The sequence below is a fragment of the Juglans microcarpa x Juglans regia genome, chromosome 5S, assembly GCF_004785595.1.
Source record: "Juglans microcarpa x Juglans regia isolate MS1-56 chromosome 5S, Jm3101_v1.0, whole genome shotgun sequence".
NCBI classification, from domain to species: domain Eukaryota; kingdom Viridiplantae; phylum Streptophyta; class Magnoliopsida; order Fagales; family Juglandaceae; genus Juglans; species Juglans microcarpa x Juglans regia.
The window spans coordinates 8958244-8978539 of record NC_054603.1 but is presented as its reverse complement, the minus strand read 5'-3'; the positions used below and the strand labels follow the sequence as shown (position 1 = coordinate 8978539).

Here is a 20296-nt window from a genome sequence, read left to right as displayed (position 1 = left end):
TATAAGAGAAAGTGTTTTTCTGTCATGACTAGTGTAGACATGAGCTAGTTTTGTGTACTGTACTTCTGAACTATGTAAAAGAGCGAATAAGGAATTTTAAAAGTTTTGTTATGAACAAATGAGAATACTTTGTTTATATTTATCTCGAACTTGTGAAATGATCTGAAGCTCTTAGTGATTTGTTTTGATGTGATGTGTCATCTGAAAACATTGGCATGAAGTTCTGTTTCTGTATATGATTGTAGTCGGATTTTCGATGAAATCCTTTCTGTTTCTGTTAAGGCCCAGCCACGGGTATAATGGTGGTTTATAACCCTACCACGGGGGTGAAACATGGTATACGGCTCAGCCACGGGTATAATGGTGGTTTATAACCCTACCACGGGGTGAAACATAGAAAATGGCCCAGCCACGGGTATAATGGTGGTTTATAACCCTACCACGGGGGTTAAACATGGTATTGTCCCGATGTGTTATTGATCGATGATAAGATTATAATATTTCAGTTTGGAAATGCCGACGGATGTTTTTTTTCTAGAATACGTATATATTTTTTTAAAAGTTCGCTCTAATGTTTTTGTACAAGTTTTGTTTCTACATTCTGAAAGTAAATGTTTTGTTCGGCTTATTAAATGTTATAAATGCTCATGTTTACATGCTAGTATATGCTCTCTGCTTGCTGAGTTGTTGATAACTCACCCCCCTTATCTCCATAATATTTCAGATGACATTGAAGGTTCAGCTGAAGATCAGTATTAGAGTCTATGGAGAAGATTAACATTGATTTGTTGTTGGGTATCTCATGATATTAGTGTTGGTGTCGGAGATTAATTATCTTTCTTAAGTTTACTTCAATGGAGTTAGACGATTTATGGAGACTATGTTAATGTTTTATTATTTCTAATTGTTATTTGAGACATGAAGAAGAGTTGATTTTATTAGGATTGTTGGACTGAATATTGGATAAATGAGTTTATTTGATTTATTTAATTGAAGTATTTACGTTCGACTTGAGGTTTGAAAGATGGATATATACTTGAATTTGGAAGTACCCTAGCCTTGTTAGAGTTGATTATCAGGTTTTATAAGTTAACTCTCCGGACCCTCTGGGTCGGGGTGTTACACTCTCTCTCTCCACATATTGATATATAACTATAGATAGTTCTTGTTATCAACGACAAATTAATCTTCCAGCCGTTCGGTATCCTAGCTGCCATAGCTGCACAAATACAATCGACCGAGGTTCTTGTCGTTTTTATATATTAAAAAAAGAAAAGAAAAAGAGTTTCATGGTGTGTGTTTTCAAGTGGGAATCAACGTCATATTTTATGCTTTAATTATCTCCACTCTCAAGTTCCAGAGGAAGCTGTTTGAAGCATCTAATCATAAACAGCCTGCTGCAAAAATCTTTGGGAATAGATCGTTGTAGAGGTTGTGATCATCAAGTGATTGATTCGTATGTGTGTCTGTTATGTAATTTGTTTGGCTCTTCGAGAAAATTTAGAAGATTAATTAAAAGAGAGTCCAAATACCATAGCTAGCCCTTTTTTCCTACTTATTCTTAGAAAGCAAAAGTACTGCATGCAATCATCAACGGAACCTTCGGCAGTACTCCCTTCATCAGTCACTTGAGGCTTATCTTTCGTATGTTTTCTGAAAACGGAAAACATCATCAAGAAAGTATCAGTTAATTATAAGCTAGCTTAATTCATTTCCTCACTTTTCTTAGCAACCAAACACATATAGAAAGTATTATCTAGATTTACATTCTCATTTACTTTATTAATTCAAAGAAACTATTGCACTGAGATAAGCGCACACAAATACAGGATCACTTTTTCTTCATTTCCTAGTTCCCATTCTGAAAAACAAGGAAATAAATTAAAATTAATGCATTATTGGGCCATCGATCGACGGTTTTGTACCTAAATTTATCCATAATATAGAAATTTATAGTCGTCGTTTCAGTTTCAGTTTGTGCATGTTAGAATGGAGGGGAGCAGCGAGACGGGCTCTCAGAGTCAAGTGATGGGAATAAGGTCCCTCATAAACTCGGAAAATGGTTCTCATATTCCCAAGAACTCATTCCAGAGTTGGGAAAACTATTCCCAAGCACTGTTGGAGATTCCATGGCGGTTGGCAGACAGGGTCACGAGCAAGTCCCATGACCAAACGGAGATGGTGGAGGTGAAGGCTCGGAGCGGGCATGAGATGAAGAAGACACTCAATTGGTGGGATCTTATTTGGTTCGGGATGGGTGCGGTTATCGGTTCGGGTATTTTCGTGCTAACGGGTCTTGAGACCAGGGAACATGCTGGACCTGCTGTGGTGTTGTCTTACGTTGTTTCTGGCGTCTCCGCCTTGCTTTCTGTTTTCTGTTACACCGAGTTTGCCGTGGAAATCCCTGTAGCAGGTAAGAGACTTTCAATCGATCTTACATCTCTCATCTTTTGTGTTTTTTGGACTAAGTGATCATGTGTAAAGTTGCAATGTTTCAGGGGGTTCGTTTGCCTACCTAAGGGTAGAGCTCGGCGATTTTGTGGCCTTCATTGCCGCCGGCAACATCCTCCTCGAGTATGTGATCGGTGGAGCTGCTGTAGCACGTTCTTGGACCTCATATTTTGCCACTCTTTGCAACTACAAAGCCAATGATTTTCGTATCCTAGTCCATTTTCTCCCAGAGGACTACAGAAAGCTCGACCCCGTTGCCGTTGTTGTCATTGTCGCCATCTGTGTCCTCGCGGTCCTCAGCACCAAGGGCTCTTCCCGTCTCAATTACATCGCTTCAATTGTGCATATCATCGTCATCATCTTCATCATCATTGCTGGCCTTACAAAAGCCGATGTCAAGAATTACACCCCATTTGTCCCTTTCGATGTTCGAGGCATCTTTCAGGCTTCGGCCGTGCTATTCTTCGCCTATGTTGGATTTGATGCCGTTTCAACCATGGCCGAGGAAACCAAGAACCCAGCTCGAGACATCCCCATAGGTCTTCTCGGCTCGATGGTGGTTACCACCTTGGTGTACTGTTTGCTAGCCGTGACACTCTGCCTCATGCAGCCGTACGCTGATGTTGATGCAGATGCTCCATATTCTGTTGCATTCCAAGCCGTGGGGCTGGGATGGGCCAAGTACATAGTTGCTGCCGGAGCACTGAAAGGCATGACAAGCGTTTTGCTAGTCGGAGCTGTCGGCCAGGCTCGGTATCTTACGCACATTGCGCGCAGCCACATGCTTCCCCAGTTTTTAGCCAAAGTCGATCCAAGGACAGGCACACCCATTAATGCCACGGCTGTCATGCTCGTCCCCACTGCTGTCATTGCCTTCTTCACAGATCTTCGCGTTCTCGCCAACCTCCTCTCAGTCTCCACGCTGTTCATCTTCATGCTCGTGGCTGTTGCACTTCTTGTCCGCCGCTATTATGTCAGTGGAGTGACAAAACAACTGAATTGTGTCGTGCTCGTTGTCTGTCTGGGGCTAATACTTGGGTCCTCGATCGGGACTGCTACTTATTGGGGCAAAAGTACTGATAATCGCTGGCATGGATACGCAATAACTGGGCCAGTTTGGCTTATCGGGACAGTGGGGCTTTGGCTTTTAGTTCCACAGGCAAGAAAACCAAAGCTTTGGGGTGTACCATTAGTTCCATGGCTGCCATCAGCATCGATTGCCATCAATGTTTTTCTTCTTGGATCGATAGATAAAGCATCGTTCATAAGGTTTGGCATTTGGACTGCAATTATCTTGGTTTACTATTTGTTTTTCGGATTACATTTTTCATACGACAAGGCGAAGGCATCTGGGGATCAGAAGATCAGGATGGAGGATGGTGCAGAGTTGAAGGTGGTAGAAGAGGGCGCTGACTCTTCTGCTACAGGTTCTGCATCAGTTGGTGGCAGTTAATAAATGACATATATGCAGTGTGTGTGTATGTATGTATGTATGTATATATGCATGCATGCATGTGTGAAATATGCGTTTAATTCTAAGGATAATGCATGGCTGTTCATATATATTACGAAGGGGAGCCAAGATCGTTCCGCTTCCTCCTCATATATAGCTAGCGAATTTGTTCATATGGCTGTACCTTCATATTAATCATGTACTAATTCTAAGTACGTGCGCAATATGATTCCCACAAGTTAGAGGCTTCTCTAACTTTAAATCATGTTCTCTTATGATGAGTGATGATCGAGTTTTACGTACGTACATGCATGCATGGATGCTGTAAAATTAAAGATAATTTCCTCTAGCTTAAAGAAGAAATGGTAGATTCCCTTTCATGGATTTGTCATTTGTGGAAAGCTAGCTTTGCTAATCCCATTCCTAGTTATCATTCAAGTAGTCCACGAATCGAAATTCCAAAATTCTACTACTGCATTATATATTTATATATGTATTATATCTCGGAACGAATCGTCATGTCCAACTTATACATAGAATGAAGAGGAAAACAAGAGTTTAACCTAAATCAACATTTGATGTAAAACAAGTCCGATCCTTTATATAAACCGCTCATCAATTAAAAAGTTCATTGATCAATATTATTAGATTCTTTACACGTGTATGATTATTTTATTCTTTAGTTAAAGTCGGTGACTATCAAATGTATAAATAAGACTTTTCAGTCTTGTACAGTGACAATATTTCAATATACAATGAATCTCTTACATTGTAAATCAGAAAGCTTGATATGGCATCAGAGACTTTATTCTTCCGCAATTACCCTTGCTTTCCAGAGTCTTCCATTTCGTGATCTCATCTCCTTTGCGATCTCATCATCCTCTGTTTCTCACATCTAATTTCGAGTTCGCAGATTTCATTTTTCGATTTCGTTGTTTTGCCTAAATCGCAAATCCTAGAATCATGTCTGAGAACGTTTCATCCTCTTCTTCCTCTTCCGTTGTTCATGTCGAAGCCGATCTTCGCAGTCCATATTATCTAACGACTGCAGATCATCCTAGTGTGCTCCTCGTCAGTGAGAAGCTCCACACAAGCAATTATCATTCTTGGAGCCGATCTACATTTCTTTCTTTGAAGGCGAGAAACAAGTTAGGTTTTATTGATGGATCTCTTGATCCTCCTGCTAAAATTGACTCTCAGTTTTCTCCGAGGAGCAAATGCGACACTATGTCCTCTCCTGGCTTCTCAATTCCTTGTCCCCTAAAATCGCTCAAAGTGTCATTTATGTTGACTTTTCTCGTGTGATGTGGCTTGAATTGAAGGAGAGATTTTCTCAAGGGAACGGACCTCGTGTTTTTGAGTTGCAGACTGCTATCTTTGCCCTACGATAGGATCAAAGCGATGTAAGTACTTACTTCACTGAATTGAAGGTACTTTGGGATGAATTGTTAAATTACCAACCATTACCAGTATGCATCTATCGAGGATGTACATGTAATTCATCCAAGACCCTTGCTGCATATCATTTCCAGAGTTATGTGATGACATTTCTCATGGGGCTTACTGATGCATTTGATGCCGTGAGAGGCCAGATCTTAATGATGGAACCTCTGCCATCTATTAACAAAGCTTTTAGTCTTGTTATACTAGAAGAACGCCAAAGGCTAGTTAGTTAGAGGCATACTCCTTCTGTATCTGTTGAGTCTGTTGCTTTAGCTGCCAAGCCAGACATTGTAGTTAGGAATTTCAAATCTTGTAGCCGTAGCAAGGTCATCTGTAGTCACTGTGGCATTTCTAGCCATACAGTTGATAAGTGCTACAAAATCCATGGACATCCTCCTAACTATAAATTTCGAGATAAACCTAAAGGTGTCAATACCACTGCCAATGCTGTTCAGAACACTGATTCATCTTTCTTGCCACTTACTGCGGATTAGTGTCAACAATTACTAGCCTTACTCAAACCAGCTGCTTCCTCTCTACCTCCTTCGGTGAACATGGCTTTAATTCCTAATTTTTCAGGTAAATCTAACTCTGTTTGTGCCTCTGTTAATTCATTTCACTCGGATTTTTGGATAATTGACAGTGGTGCATCATAACATATGGTTTATTCTACATGTTTCTATACCAGCAAGCCTGCTATTGTCTCTCATTCAGTCAAATTACCTAATGGTACATTTGCTCAGGTTACACATATTGGTGATGTTGTTTTAAGTTCCTCTCTTATTCTCACTAATGTTTTATGTGTACCTAGTTTTACTTTCAATCTCCTGTAAGTCAGCAAAATTACTCAAACATCACAATATTGTTTGATCCTTAAACCTCACCATTGTTTCTTGTAGGACCTAGTAACCTCGAAGATGATTGGGATGGGTGAAATGCAAGATGGCCTCTACAGGTTGACTTTTCCTCAGCCATCTACTATTTCCAGGAAATCTTCCACTCCTACATCCTGTTTTTCAATTCAATCTAATGTAGCCTTGTGGCACTTTAGATTAGGTCATCATCTTCTTCTAGACTGCATTCTTTACAACACTTTATTCCTGTTTTGCATTCCAAATTTGATAATTGTACCACTTGTCCAATTGCAAAACAGAAGCGATTATCTTTTCCTATTGGTAATCATAAATGTAATGTATCATTTGATTTGATACATTGTGATATTTGGGGACCAATGACAACTTCTACTTATGATGGTTTTAGATATTTTCTTACCATAATCGATGATTATTCTCGGGCTACATGGATATATCTAATGAAATCTAAGTCTGAAGTTGCATCTTTGCTACAAATTTCTTTCTTCATGTTGAAACACAATTCAATCTCAAAATCAAAGCACTTAGGTATGATAATGGTCCTGAATTTGCTTTAAAATCTTTTTTTGCTTCCAAGGGAGTCTTCCACCAACTGAGTTGTGTTGCAACTCCACAACAAAATTCTGTTGTGGAGCGTAAACACCAGCATATCCTTAATGTAGCAAGATCCATTCTTTTTCATGCTAAACTTCCTCTTTGTTATTGGGGAGATAGCATCCTTACTTCTGTTTATTTGATTAACAGAATTCCAAGTCCTATTCTTTTAAATAAGACTCCTTATGAGCTTTTCTATCACAAAATACCATCTTATACTCATCTTAGGGTGTTTGGATGTTTATGTTTTGGTTCAACACTCTCTCATGCTCGTTCTAAATTCTCTCCTAGAGCTGTAAAGTCTGTTTTTCTAGGTTATCCTTTTGGTGTTAAAGGTTACAAACTGTTAAACTTAGAAACTCAGACTTGCTATATCTCTAGAGATGTAGCATTCCATGAAGAAGTATTTCCTTTTGAATCTTCTTCTTCAACACCACCCTGTGCTACAGATTTGCCATTTTCACATAATACTCAAAATCCTTCTCTTGGTCCTCTACCCAATCCTGCTCCTAATTCTGATTTTAATATTACTACTCCTCAACAAATTGAGATCAGTAATATTAATTCCAATCCTATATTAGCTCCCTCAGCTCATTCTCTTAGAAGGTCATCTAGGACTCGAAATCCTCCTTCATACCTTCATTCCTATCACTGTCAACGGGTTGCTGCTTTGCATTCCCCTTCTCCCACTGATCAATAGGTTGCTGGTCTTACTTCCTCACATATTTCTCACCCAATCAGCAGGTATTTGACATATGATAAACTGTCTCCATCTCATAAATATTTTGTTCTCACTACCTCTACTGTTGTTGAGCCTAAATCATATTCTCAAGCTGTCAAGTATCCTGAATGGAGAGAAGCTATGCAAGCTGAAATCTCAGCTTTAGAACAGAATGGCACTTGGGATTTAGTCCCTTTACCTCTTGGTAAACGTCCAGTTGGATGTAAATGGGTGTACAAATTAAAGCTGAAATCTGATGGGAGTGTGGAAAGATGTAAGGCTAGGTTAGTAGCCAAGGGATACACCCAATTAGAAGGACATGACTACTATGAGACTTTAGTCCAGTAGCCAAACTCACTACTGTGAGAATTTTCCTATCAATCACTGCTGCCAAACAGTGGCCAATTTTTCAGCTAGATGTAAACAATGCCTTCTTGAATGGTGAGCTTTAAGAAGAGGTTTACATGTCATTGCCCTCTGGTTTTGGCAACAAGGGGGAGTTAAAACTTGTATGCAAACTTAAGAAATCCTTGTATGGCTTGAAACAAGCATCAAGGCAATGATTTACGAAATTCTCCTCGACTTTGTTGCTCAATGGGTTTACTCAATCAAGATCAGACTATTCATTTTTCAGCAAGCAAGAGGGTACTTCAGTTATCTTTCTTCTTGTGTATGTAGATGATATTTTAGTCTCGAGTAATGATTCTACTGCTGTAGAAGCCTTGAAGTCATATCTGAATAGCCATTTTAAGATGAAAGACCTAGGTCCTTTGAAGTACTTCTTAGGCCTTGAAGCAGCCAGGTCTGCTAAGGGAATTCACCTCTGTCAGAGAAAGTATTCTCTGGAAATTATTGAAGATTGTGGCTTGACTGGTTGTAAACCAGCACCTTCACCCATGGAACAAAATTTGATTTTGAATGCTGAAAGTGGGGATGAGTTAGAAGATCCTTCTCAATTTAGGAGATTAATTGGTAGACTGATTTACCTAACCATTACAAGGCCAGATATTGGCTTCTCAGTGCAAAGATTAAGCCAATTCATGCATAGGCCTCGGGTACCACACATGGCAGCTGCAAATAGGGTGGTTCAATATGTCAAAGCCACAATTGGCTTGGGATTATTTTTCTCATTTGCTTCCACTGATTTCCAGCTCAAAGTATACACAGATTCAGATTGGGCAGCATGCCCAGATACTAGGAAATCTGTCACTGGTTACACAGTGTTTTTGGGAGATAATTTGGTCAGTTGGAAGTCAAAGAAGCAACAAACAATTTCTAGGTCTTCGGCTGAGTCAGTATATAGGGCAATGGCAGCTGGGGTTTGTGAAATACTTTGGCTGAAAAACTTGTTAGCAGATTTTGGAATTTCACACTCACAGCCAGCTTTAATGTACTGTGATTCACAAGCTGCTATCCACATAGCTTCCAATCCGGTATACCATGAGAGAACAAAACATTTTGAGATAGATTGTCATTTTGTTAGGGAGAAGATGCAAGCTGGTGTTATCAAGCTATTTCATGTCAAGACAGGTTGTCAAATTGCTGATATCTTGACAAAGTCTCTCGGGTTGTACCAGTTTAACTATCTCATTGGCAAGATGGGACTATTAAATATATATAGTCCATCTTGAGGGGGAGTATTAGATTCTTTACAAGTGTATGATTATTTTATTCTTTAGTTAAAGTCGGTGACTATCATCAAATGTATAAATAAGACTTTTCAGTCTTGTACAGTGACATAATATTTCAATATACAATGAATCTCTTACATTGTAAATCAGAAAGCTTGATAAATATCATAGTACTATGTTATATTCATGAGAAATGCTAACTAATTAGCACAAAAAACTTACATATTCGATCTGATCATTCACATGACTTTTTACTGTTTCTTTCTTTTTTTTATATTTTATTTTTTTAAAATAAAACTAGTATACACCTCGATCGTGAATATGCAAATTTTTTTTGTACATACTTAGTATATATTGGCATTGTTCTATATATATTAATCGAGTCCAATTCAAACATTCTCACTATATATGTAGGCTCAACTCCTACATTTTTTTTTTTAGGAAAATTGTCATCGTTCATTTATCAAATAAACTTACATCCATGACCGGATACATTATGAGATATCTCCATATCAAACATGACACCATAAACTAAAATAATGCATTTTGAACTCCACTAGTACATTATTTTCTTTTGTGACTAGTATGGTCTTCACTATTATTGCTGATACTCTTTATAGACAAACGTCTAAGAGACAACACTCTGTGTCTAAACAGAGACTCAATCTCACCCTTCATAGAAAAAGAGGACTCAACCTTTACAGACAAATGTCCATTTTAATTAACAAAGAGGAAACAAAAAATGAAAACAGTAAGATAGATGTAAAAAATGACGAATTACAGTTTGGACTAACTCCGATAGAGTTCGGAATCTATGATAGCCCATGAAGGCAACACACTTGTTTCTTTTCAGCCACAAAGGTTAGATTTGAAATTTCTGGTGGTGGCAAGTTCAGTAATCTGGTGCGTGTGACGAGAAGAATTGCTGGAAGGGATGGTGTGTGAGGACTATGAGCAGATGTGGGCGGTGTGTGAGAACCATGTGCGGTGATTTTTGCAAAACTACCACTTTTCTCTGAACTATTTTCGACATGTGGATCTACTTGTGCTGCCCGTATCTCTCGGGAGATACAGAAAAGTTATAGATCTGTCTTTTTCAGTCTTAAAGAAAGTAAAATAAAACTAAGTAAAATAAATCTTGAAAGACAAGATGAGTGAATGGAAGAATAAGGGAAGGAAATGGAGGAGGAGGAAATGGAGGAGGAGGAAGCTGACCTCTCCAATGAAAATTAGATCTAGAACCCTTGATTCTTCACGAGAGAGAGGGAAGGAGACGCTAGGGTTTTTCGATTTGAGATTAACAACAGTTGGAACTTGATCAGCTTCACTTTTTGGACATGAGTTCGGCTCAACTCCTATCTAATGTCATTAGTTAGTATTTTGGACTTTTTCTGACAACGTATGTATGTATATGCATGTATTTTCCCATATTAAACCTTGATTGAATTGAACCTAAAATGGAGGAAAATCAGTTCCAGATTCATCAAGAGTTTAAGAATAGAGTCTCAGCTGTCAAACCGAAATTTTCGTATCAGAGAATTTGAAAGATTCTGTTGAAATATAAATATAGGAATCTAATTAATTAACTAACTAATTAATAATTATTTGTACGAAATTCCTAACTTAAATTGCTGCATGGGCTGTCACTCCAGCTCCTCTGACCCAATTGTACTCGACACGTGTCACTCTAACTTCTATAACCCACGGTATTTATTTCCGAATTCTTGCATTGTTTCCCCACTTCGACAATATTTCTGACCCCTCTCTCTCTAGTCTCTCTGCCTCCAACGCTCTCCTCCTGAGAACTCACCGATCGCCGGAGAAGCTCTCGTACCTACAAGCTCTTCTCTCTCTCTCTCTCTCTCTCTCTCTCTTATCCTTCAGACTTTCTCATAGTAAGTATCAACCAGAGATTTCGTATCAGGGAGTTCATCGAATTCTTCATACAACCAGTACTCGCTTTCCTCCATTACGATTACTTGGATTAATAATCGAATTTTGAAATGGTCTTTTGGCTTGATTTTTATTTTCTGTTTGAATCTCATGCATTTTTACAAAATTCTCTTGTTTTTCCAAAACGCTCTTGTTTTATGTTATCGATCTGTAATCGGAGATCAATTTGTGTAATTTAAAAGGTCATCTGATCAGCATGCAGCATGCATGGGAAAGCTTTGTTTCCTCTCATTTCTCTGACTGTTTCCCAGGAAACTGTACCATAGAGCGTATAGAGTTAAAAAATTATTTGCTTTGTTTTCTATTGTACATGTTGGGTCTCATGTTCTTTCTCTGTTTTTGGTGGGGAAAGACAGAATGGGAGTAGGGGACGGCGGCAATGAAGGAATTAGGAAGAGGGGGTGTTCCTGCTCAAAAGACGATTTTCTCCCCGAGGACTCATTTCGGATCTGGGGAAATTACGGGAGGGCGCTCATGGAGACTCCGCTGAGGCTAAAGGATGGAATCCTGTGAATGTTTGAGCAAAGTCACCACAATAATCGTGGTGAGTATTTCTTCTATATATATATATTATCAATTGGAGAAATTACAAATCAAGGTATAAAGACGTATTACAATAGAAATGGAAAGAATTGATCTGTACAATTAAATTTCCTATGATTAAGGACAATTGATCAAGTCGAGGATTACGTTGGTAACGTATCCTTGACACCCCACCGCAAGCTGAGCGTCGGATTTGAACTGACATGAATCTTGGTACGAAAGAATTCGAAGAGAGGGCAATAAACACTTTTGGTGAAGAGGTCGGCAACCTGTAGATGAGAGGGCACATATTGAGTGCGAAGTTTGCCAGCAACAACAAGTTCCCGAAGAAAATGATAATCTAATTCAACATGTTTGGCCCGTTTATGGGAAATGGGATTGGAGCTTAAGAAGATCGCACTTTTGTTGTCACATAAGAGAATAGGCATCGGTGAAATAGGAACCTTGAGATCATGAAGTAGATGGGTGAGCCAAAGAAGTTCAGCGACAGTGGTTGCAAGAGCGCGATACTCAGATTCACAGCTGGAACGGGAAACAGTGGGTTGCTTCTTAGCACTCCAAGAAACCAGATTATCACCAAGATAAATAGAGTAGCCAGAGGTGGAACGGCGAGTGTCGGGACAGCCAGCCCAGTCAGCATCAGAGTAAGCAACGAGGGCACCAGCTGCAGTAGAAGGGCGAAAAGTAAGACCAAAGTGAAGTGTGCCCTTGACATAACGTAAGATGCGCTTGACAGCAAGAAAGTGATCTGTAGTAGGGGCATGCAGAAACTGACTGACAGAGTTAACAACATGAGCAATGTTAGGGCGAGTGATGGTTAAGTACTGAAGGGCACAGACTAGAGACTTGTAGAGAGTAGGGTCCGAGAAAGCAGGACCATCGCCAGTTAGATGCTGAGAGACGACCATAGGAGTGGGAACAGGCTTGCTGTCAAGTAACTGTGCTCGAGTCAGAATATCCCGGGCATATTTCAGCTGACTGATGAAGAGACCATCAGTAGTGTAAGTAGCTTTCAGACCAAGAAAGTAGCTGAGAGACCCCAAATCCTTCGTGGCAAACTCAGAATTAAGCTTGCGAGCGAAACTGTCAAGAAGAGAAGAGTTGTTGCCAGTAATGATAATATCATCAACATACAGGAGCAGATAGATAGTGTCAGACCGCTGATGAAAAATAAAGAGAGAAGTATCTGCACGGCTGCAAGAAAACCCAAGAGTGAGAAGAAAGGAACTGAAACGCTGAAACCAGGCACGAGGTGCTTGTTTGAGGCCATATAGAGCTTTCTTCAACTGACAGACATGATTCGGGTATCGAGGATCAATGTACCCAGGGGCTGTTCCATATAGACATGTTCAGTGAGAGTGCCATTGAGAAATGTATTTTTCACATCAAGTTGGCGGAGGGGCCACCTGTTGGTGACAGCAAGAGAGAGCATAACACGAACAGTAGTAGCCTTAATAACAGGACTGAAAGTGTCAGTGTAATCAAGACCAGGTACCTGAGTATAGCCTTTGGCCACAAGACGAGCCTTGAGGCACTCAATGGATCCGTCAGGCAGGTATTTGGTCCGAAACACCCATTTGGAACCGACAATATTGGTGTTGGCAGGTCAAGGAACCAGGACCCAGGTGCGATTGTGTTGTAAAGCTTGAACTTCTTCATCCATGGCCGCAAGCCATGCAGGATTCTTAGCAGCAGACTTGAATCCTTTAGGCTCAGTAGAGGCAAGAAGAGCAGAGAGAAGTCCAGAGGATCCCAAAACACTGAGGTTCGCCGGATGATGAGTCTTGAAAATGCCAGCTTTAGCTCGTGTGAGCATAGGATGGGAACCCAACGGAGGAGCCGGAGTAGGAGTACCATCAGAATCAATATGAGATGGGCGAGGGTCTTGAGGCGGTGAAGAGGGGCCTGCAAGAGAGTCAGTAACCTGCAAGGACTCGTCCACTGGGTCAGCACAAATAACACACGGGTTAGATCTGGATGGAGTAATATGCGGAGAATGGTGCAAAGGAGATAGTGGAGGTGGGTCGGTATTTGGCATGCTTGGTTCAAGGAAATTCAAAAAATGAAGAGAGGAAGGGGGCTGAGCCTGAGAGCTATCTCTGGAGGGAAAGTGGTTTTCATCAAATTGGGCATGGCGGGTGATATAAAGCTTAGAGGTAGTGGGATCAAGGCAGCGAAATCCTTTATGGGAAGGGCTGTATCCTAGAAAAATGCAAGGGATGCTGTGAGGAGAAAATTTGTGAGACATATAATCATGCAAACAAGGATAAACACGACAACCAAAATGATGAAAATTCTCATAATTTGGTGAGGAACCATAGAGAAGAAGCTCAAAGGGAGACATACCTCCAAGAAGCGGTGTGGGCAAACGATTGATGATGTAAGCTGCAGTGCTAAAGGCGTCAACCCAAAAACGAGGAGAAAGATGGGAATGGAAAAGGAGTGCCAGTCCTGTTTCGGTCACATGTCGGTATTTTTGTTCAGCGCGGCCATTTTGGGCGGGTGTATATGGGCAAGAGAGTTGATGGTGAATACCCGAGGTGCTAAGGTGTGCTTTGAAGCGATTGCTTGTAAACTCAGCACCACCATCACTTTGAAAATTTTTGATGCGGGTGGAATATTGATTTTCCACAAATTGTTGAAAATGAATAAAAACGTCATAAAATTCAGATTTTAATTTCAAAGGATAAAACCAAGTGAAACGGGAATAATCATCAATGAATAATACATAATAAATAAATCCAAAATTTGACTTAACTAGGGAAGGACCTCAAATATCGCAATGAATAAGATCCAACACATGAGACGAACGACGTTCATTACGAGAGTAAGGCAAGCGATAATTTTTTGCAATTTGACATGTGTCACATAATGATGGAGAAGGCAATAATGAGGTAAGATAGAGATGACCATTTTTATTTAAAAAAGAAATAACTGAATGGCTCACATGTCCAAGACGAGCATGCCATAAGTCATATGAGGCATGAAGAGCCTTATTTTTAACAACAGAAATAAAAGCGGAATTTCCGCGCTCCAGCACATATAAACCACCATCTCTTTTACCTGTTGCCACCACCCTTCTCGTTTGAAGATTCTGGATAGAGAAAAGGTTATTAGTAAATGTAACAGAGAGAGGAAAATCATATGTTAATTTACTAATTGACATGAGATTTTTGGTTAGATGAGGAACAACTAGGACATCCAATAAATTAAGTGTTGGGGTAGGAGAGAGTGTACCAGTATGGATAATGGGTAGGGAAGCACCATTTCCAACAATTACATGATCCTTACCTGTATAATTACTTGTGTGATCCAAGTGGGAGAGGTCCGGTGTCATATGGGCCGAAGCCCCTGTGTCCAGGTACCAATCACTGGGCTCCTGCCCATGAAGAGAACAAGAGGCGTTAAAGGCCTCAGCGAGAAGGGCTGTGTTGCCAACAACATCTCCTCCCCGTCCATACCTCTGGTTGCACTTGTCGGCATAGTGCCCTTCCTGCGGACAAATTTGGCAGCGCGGTGGACAACGTCCCGGCCCATGGTGGGAAGTGCCATTGCCATAGTTTGAAGAGGATCCCGTCCCTGTTGATGGCGAGCAGGATGTCTAGAATTGGAGCGATGGTGACCGCGATTTGTGGCGGTGAAAGCAGCGGGTGAAGAACCAAAAGATTCAAGGGACTTCTGGAAAAGGTCGAAACTTTCAGCCTTGGAGACTAGATCAGTGAAGGAAGGTAGGGGAGTTTGAGCCATTTGGGGGGTGGAAAAGCTGGTGAACTCCGAATCCAGTCCTCGGAGGAACCAGTGAACTTTATCAGTGCCGTCGACAGGTCTTTCGATGGCATGGAGTTGATCACAAAGGGCCTTGAATGCCCGAGCGTATTCGGTTACCGAACGCATCCCTCGTTTCATCAACTGTAATCGTCCTTGAGACGAATTTCTCGAGCTTTCGATCTGTGACTGAAGGTATCTTCAAGGGCTAGCCAGACTTCCCGTGAGGTGGAGAGACCCACAACCTTGGCCATGGCTTCCTCCATGAGGGAGGAGAGCAAGAGGCTCAAAAGTCGTTGGTCAGTATTCTTCCACGCCAAGTGTTTGATATTTGGCGTTTGAGAGCCAACAGGGTCAAACCGTGGAGGAGGTGCAAGAGTTCCATCCACATGTCCAAGTAGTTCTTGGCTTTCAAGGAGAGGAAGGAGCTGACTTTTCCATAGGAGATAATTGGAAGAGGATAGTTTGATGGTTACCATGTGAATCATGGTGTTGAAAGGGAGAAGGGTGGGTGAGATGTTTTCGGCAGCCATGGAAGCAAGAGGGATCGATGGAAGTTAATCCGTGCGGGCTGCTGATACCATGTGAATGTTTGAGCAAAGTCACCACAATAATCGTGGTGAGTATTTCTTCTATATATATTATCAATTGGAGTAATTACAAATCAAGGTATAAAGACGTATTACAATAGAAATGGAAGAATTGATCTGTACAATTAAATCTCCTAAGATTAAGGATAATTGATCAAGCCGAGGATTACGTAGGTAACCCGGTCCATGGACCACAAGGAGCTGGTGGAGGTGAAGGCTCAGAGCCAGAACGAGATGTAGAAGACGCTCAATTGGTGGGATCTCATGTGGTTCGGCATAGGCGCCGTCATCGGTGCTGGCATCTTCGTCCTCACGAGCCTCGAGGCTAAGGAACACGCTGGCCCGACTGTCGTCTTGTCGTACGTCGTCTCCGGCATCTCGACCATGCTCTCCGTTTTTTACTACACCGAGTTCGCCGTGGAGATCCCCGTCGCTGGTACGTACCGTACGCTTAACACTATTTGTAGAAGAGAGCTTCTAAATGTAGGAGTCCATGCATGCACCCGTGTTTTTTTTTTTTTTTTTTTTTTTTTTTTTTTTTTTTTTAATTTATATTCGAAAATCATTACACCACGCACGTCTATATGAATTAATTTAATTTAAAAAAATAAATTTTAAAATTTATGGATGCAGCATCTTTATGGAATTAATGGATCACGTGAATAATCTTACCCTTTAAATAACGCTAGTCTAATGTATCCTTTTTTATATAGGAATTAAATAGGATGCATCTTTAGTACGTGATCTTCTAAATATTATTTGTTGGGGGTACCCCATGTGTCTGGGATCACGTACGTGCAGTCATGGGTTCCATTTCTCGTATTTTAGTGGGTATTTTACTCATTCATCTATAGATAGAGCCATAAATGAACCAGTCTATTCAATAGCTCGCTCGTTACTCGTTCGATTAAACTCGAATCGAACTTGATTTGTAAAAAAAAAAAAATTCATTCGTAAAAATAGATATCCGCTCAAATTAATCAACATTTAAAACAATTCTTACAAATGTGATTTAATATAGTAAGGCTATATTTACCATACAATAGAAGAAATTTTATAATATGAGACAGTTGCTTTTACAAAATAACCTCTTATGATTATTTTTGTGGACCAAATTATGTGCATTTCTCTATCTACTAGATCAATACCTAACCCAAGACCTACATGTTAAAGAGAAGTAGCACTACTCCATTTGTCCGCTAGGCCAAATTGGTCATCTTTGTTTTCATATTTTTTTCTTATTTTAAAACACTTTTAAAAAAATATAAAATAAAATCAATATACTAATAGTCATTTTTCTTAACTATTAAGTAAAAAAATTAAAAAAAACTTAAAATACATGAAGTATCAAAATGAGGGAGCAAATAGAGTGGACAAAATAACATTTTTTTAAAGAGAAATAATGTTTTGTATCGGTCTATCCTCAACTTGGTCATCATCGTTTACACTAGCTAGTTACTATATCATATTTTAAATAGTTTCTCATTTAAATATTAATAAATCTATGAAACTGTTTAAAATATATCATATTAATTAATTAATTAATAAAATATATCATATTGATTAATTAATTAATATATTAAAGAGGATAACATTAATATTAAAGATAAAAGAGTTGCATTCCCGCCTTTGGTACTCCTAATAATATTGATCTCAAACTGGAAATTAAAATGTGATTTTACATTTGTTCAGGTGGATCATTTGCGTACCTGAGGGTAGAGCTGGGCGACTTCATGGCCTTCATTGCCGCTGGCAATATCCTACTCGAGTACATGATCGGCGGAGCAGCCGTCGCCCTTTCCTGGACATCCTACTTCGCAACTCTCTGCAACCACCAGCCTAACGATTTCCGCATAGTCGCCCATGGTCTCTCTACTGACTACAGATATCTCGATCCCATAGCCGTTGTCATCATTGCCATCATCTGCATCCTTGCAGTCCTCAGCACCAAGGGCTCCTAGCGTTTCAATTACGTAGCCTCCATCTTCCACATTGCCGTCATTCTCTTCATCATCGTTGCGGGCCTAATGAAAGCTGATACCAAGAATTACTCCTCATTTTCTCCTTATGGTGCCTGCAACATCTTTCAGGCCTTGGTTGTGCTTTTCTTTGCTTATGTTGGGTTTGATGCGGTCTCAACCATGGCAGAGGAGACAAAGAACCCTGGTCGGGACATCCCTATTGGTCTGGTTGGCTCAATGGCGATTACTACATTGGCGTATTGCTTGCTAGCCGTGACGCTGTGCCTCATGCAGTCGTATAAAGATATTAACGAAGATGCTCCATTTTCGGTCGCATTCGAAGCTGTGGGGATGGGATGGGCTAAGTACATAGTTGCAGCAGGTGCACTCAAGGGCATGACAACCGTTCTGTTGGTGGGGCAGTGGGTCAGGCTCAATATCTCACGCATATTGCACGCACCCACATGTTGCCGCCATGGCTCGCCCATGTCAATGAAAAGACCAGGACTCCCGTCAATGCCACAGTGGTGATGCTTGCAGCCACTGCCATCATTGCCTTCTTCACAAAGCTTGAGATTCTCTCCAACCTGCTCTCCATCTCCACACTGTTCATTTTCATGCTAGTGGCCTTTGCCCTCATTGTTCGCCGTTATTATGCTAGTGGGGTGACAACACCAGCTAATCATATCAAACTCTCCGTGTTTCTCCTGCTTATACTTGTATCCTCGTTTGCAACTACTGCATATTGGGCAACTACTCCTGATGGTTGGATCGGATACGCAATAACTGGGCCAATTTGGTTGGTCGGAATCATGAGGCTTTGGCTTTTCGTCCCACAAGCAAGGGAACCAAAGATTTGGGGGTGCCATTGGTGCCATGGCTACCGTCATTGTCGATCGCCATTAATATCTTCCTTCTTGGGTCAATAGATAAAGCACCGTTCACAAGGTTCGGCATATGGACATTGATCATCTTGGTCTACTATTTCCTTCTTGGATTGCATGCTTCCTATGACACATCCAAGGAAGCTAGCAATAACGGCTCGCAGTGGAAGAATGTTGAAGATGGGGCGATGCCTTCCGGGACTGCTTCAGGGTTATCAAGATAGATCCAATGCGTTTTAGAGAAGTTCCTATTAAATAGGTGTCATGTTAGTGTGTAATTGTGTTCATATTATGGTCATTCTGGGTGTTTCATACATAGTTTTGGTTTAAGACCGTGTGTTTAATTTGTTGTTCATGAAGGAAATGTGGTCTCTTTCCACAGGTTTCTTTGTAAAGAAAATATTTTAAGAGTTAGATTCATACTCTACTTCACAATAGAGAAAAGATTGGTCTCCCAGTCCGTCCTCCATCAGTCACAATATTCCATGTTGCCTCTTAAGTCCTTGCTCCCTCGTTTGAGGGGCCCGTCTTATTTTAGCTGCAATGCCAACCTACTAAATGGTCTGAGACTACATTCACCATATATAAATGTGTACAAGTGTCGGAACCCAAAAAAAAAAAAAAAAAAAAAAAAAAAACATCTAGGGCAAGTAGCTTAACAATAATATAATTGATACAGTAATACACAATGATTGTGAGAACAACTATCCATTGACCACAGCACAACACTTCTTATACGAAAAAGTAACAATGTTGGAAGGAAAACAAGCATTGATGATGCTAAAATGGAAGAGAGAAAAAGGAGGACGATGACATGCACGTCTCAAAACCTATAGATTTATATATTTTCAATGATTCACTTTACACTTCTTAACCATAATTATGTTTCTATTTTGAGGAGAGAATTGAGAGATGTACTATTGAATCTCTGAGCAAAGCCTCGGATCACAAGCACTATAACATCGCGGAGGTGCCGGGACTGCACCATCAAATCTACTTCATTATTACCGTCCACTACAATTCTAAGCCGATGTTGGTCACTTCGGAAAAGCTCCACCTGATACATCACTAAACCTTAGATTGCCAGAGTATTTAGGTTAATTATCCAAAAAAAAAAAAAAATGCAGATGTAAACATGTCAGTTAAACATTAATTATCAAACCTATACAACAAAACTAAGTCTTGAAATTTGGGTCAACAATGGATCATCTTGGCAACTTGCCAATTAGCCCCACGTGCCATTTTCTGCCTCTCTACCTTATCTAAATTCCCAAGAAAGATAATCTTCTATATATATGAAATCTTGATTTAATGCTTAAAATTATTGTTAGTAAACAAGCAAGTAGAATAATAGAATTATAAAAAAAAAGGTCTATGCCAATTGACAAAATACACTGCATGAGAATTTGAAGTATCTAGAGATTAGATACAAACT

The 20296-nt window shown here is 40.2% G+C and overlaps 2 protein-coding genes and 1 pseudogene across 5 annotated transcripts in view; 2 read left to right on the top strand and 1 right to left on the bottom strand.

The window, feature by feature from the left end:
* The first annotated feature begins 1993 nt into the window (after positions 1 to 1993).
* On the top strand, positions 1994 to 3904 carry LOC121267065 (cationic amino acid transporter 1-like). Its single transcript, XM_041170943.1, has 2 exons — positions 1994 to 2413; positions 2499 to 3904. Exons 1-2 carry the CDS (start codon positions 2029 to 2031, stop codon positions 3902 to 3904), a joined length of 1791 nt encoding a protein of 596 aa, XP_041026877.1. The 5' UTR covers positions 1994 to 2028.
* Positions 3905 to 16236: 12332 nt separating this feature from the next.
* On the top strand, positions 16237 to 19305 carry LOC121268094 (annotated as a pseudogene).
* A 198-nt stretch (positions 19306 to 19503) lies between these two features.
* The window catches only part of LOC121268091 (187-kDa microtubule-associated protein AIR9-like), a 58926-nt gene continuing 58133 nt past the window's right edge, over positions 19504 to 20296 (bottom strand). For all 4 annotated transcript variants that reach the window (XM_041172220.1, XM_041172217.1, XM_041172218.1 and 1 more), the window contains one exon: positions 19504 to 19918. In XM_041172220.1, the coding sequence (XP_041028154.1) occupies positions 19742 to 19918 (177 nt within the window). In that variant the 3' untranslated portion in view covers positions 19504 to 19741. The remainder of the gene's footprint in view (positions 19919 to 20296) is intronic.

Bases quoted from the DNA above. Each gene is read 5' to 3' on its own strand.
- LOC121267065 (XM_041170943.1), top strand. From the start codon at position 2,029: ATGGGAATAAGGTCCCTCATAAACTCGGAAAATGGTTCTCATATTCCC. The intron at 2,414-2,498 runs GTAAGAGACTTT...GCAATGTTTCAG, and splicing joins CGTGGAAATCCCTGTAGCAG to GGGGTTCGTTTGCCTACCTA.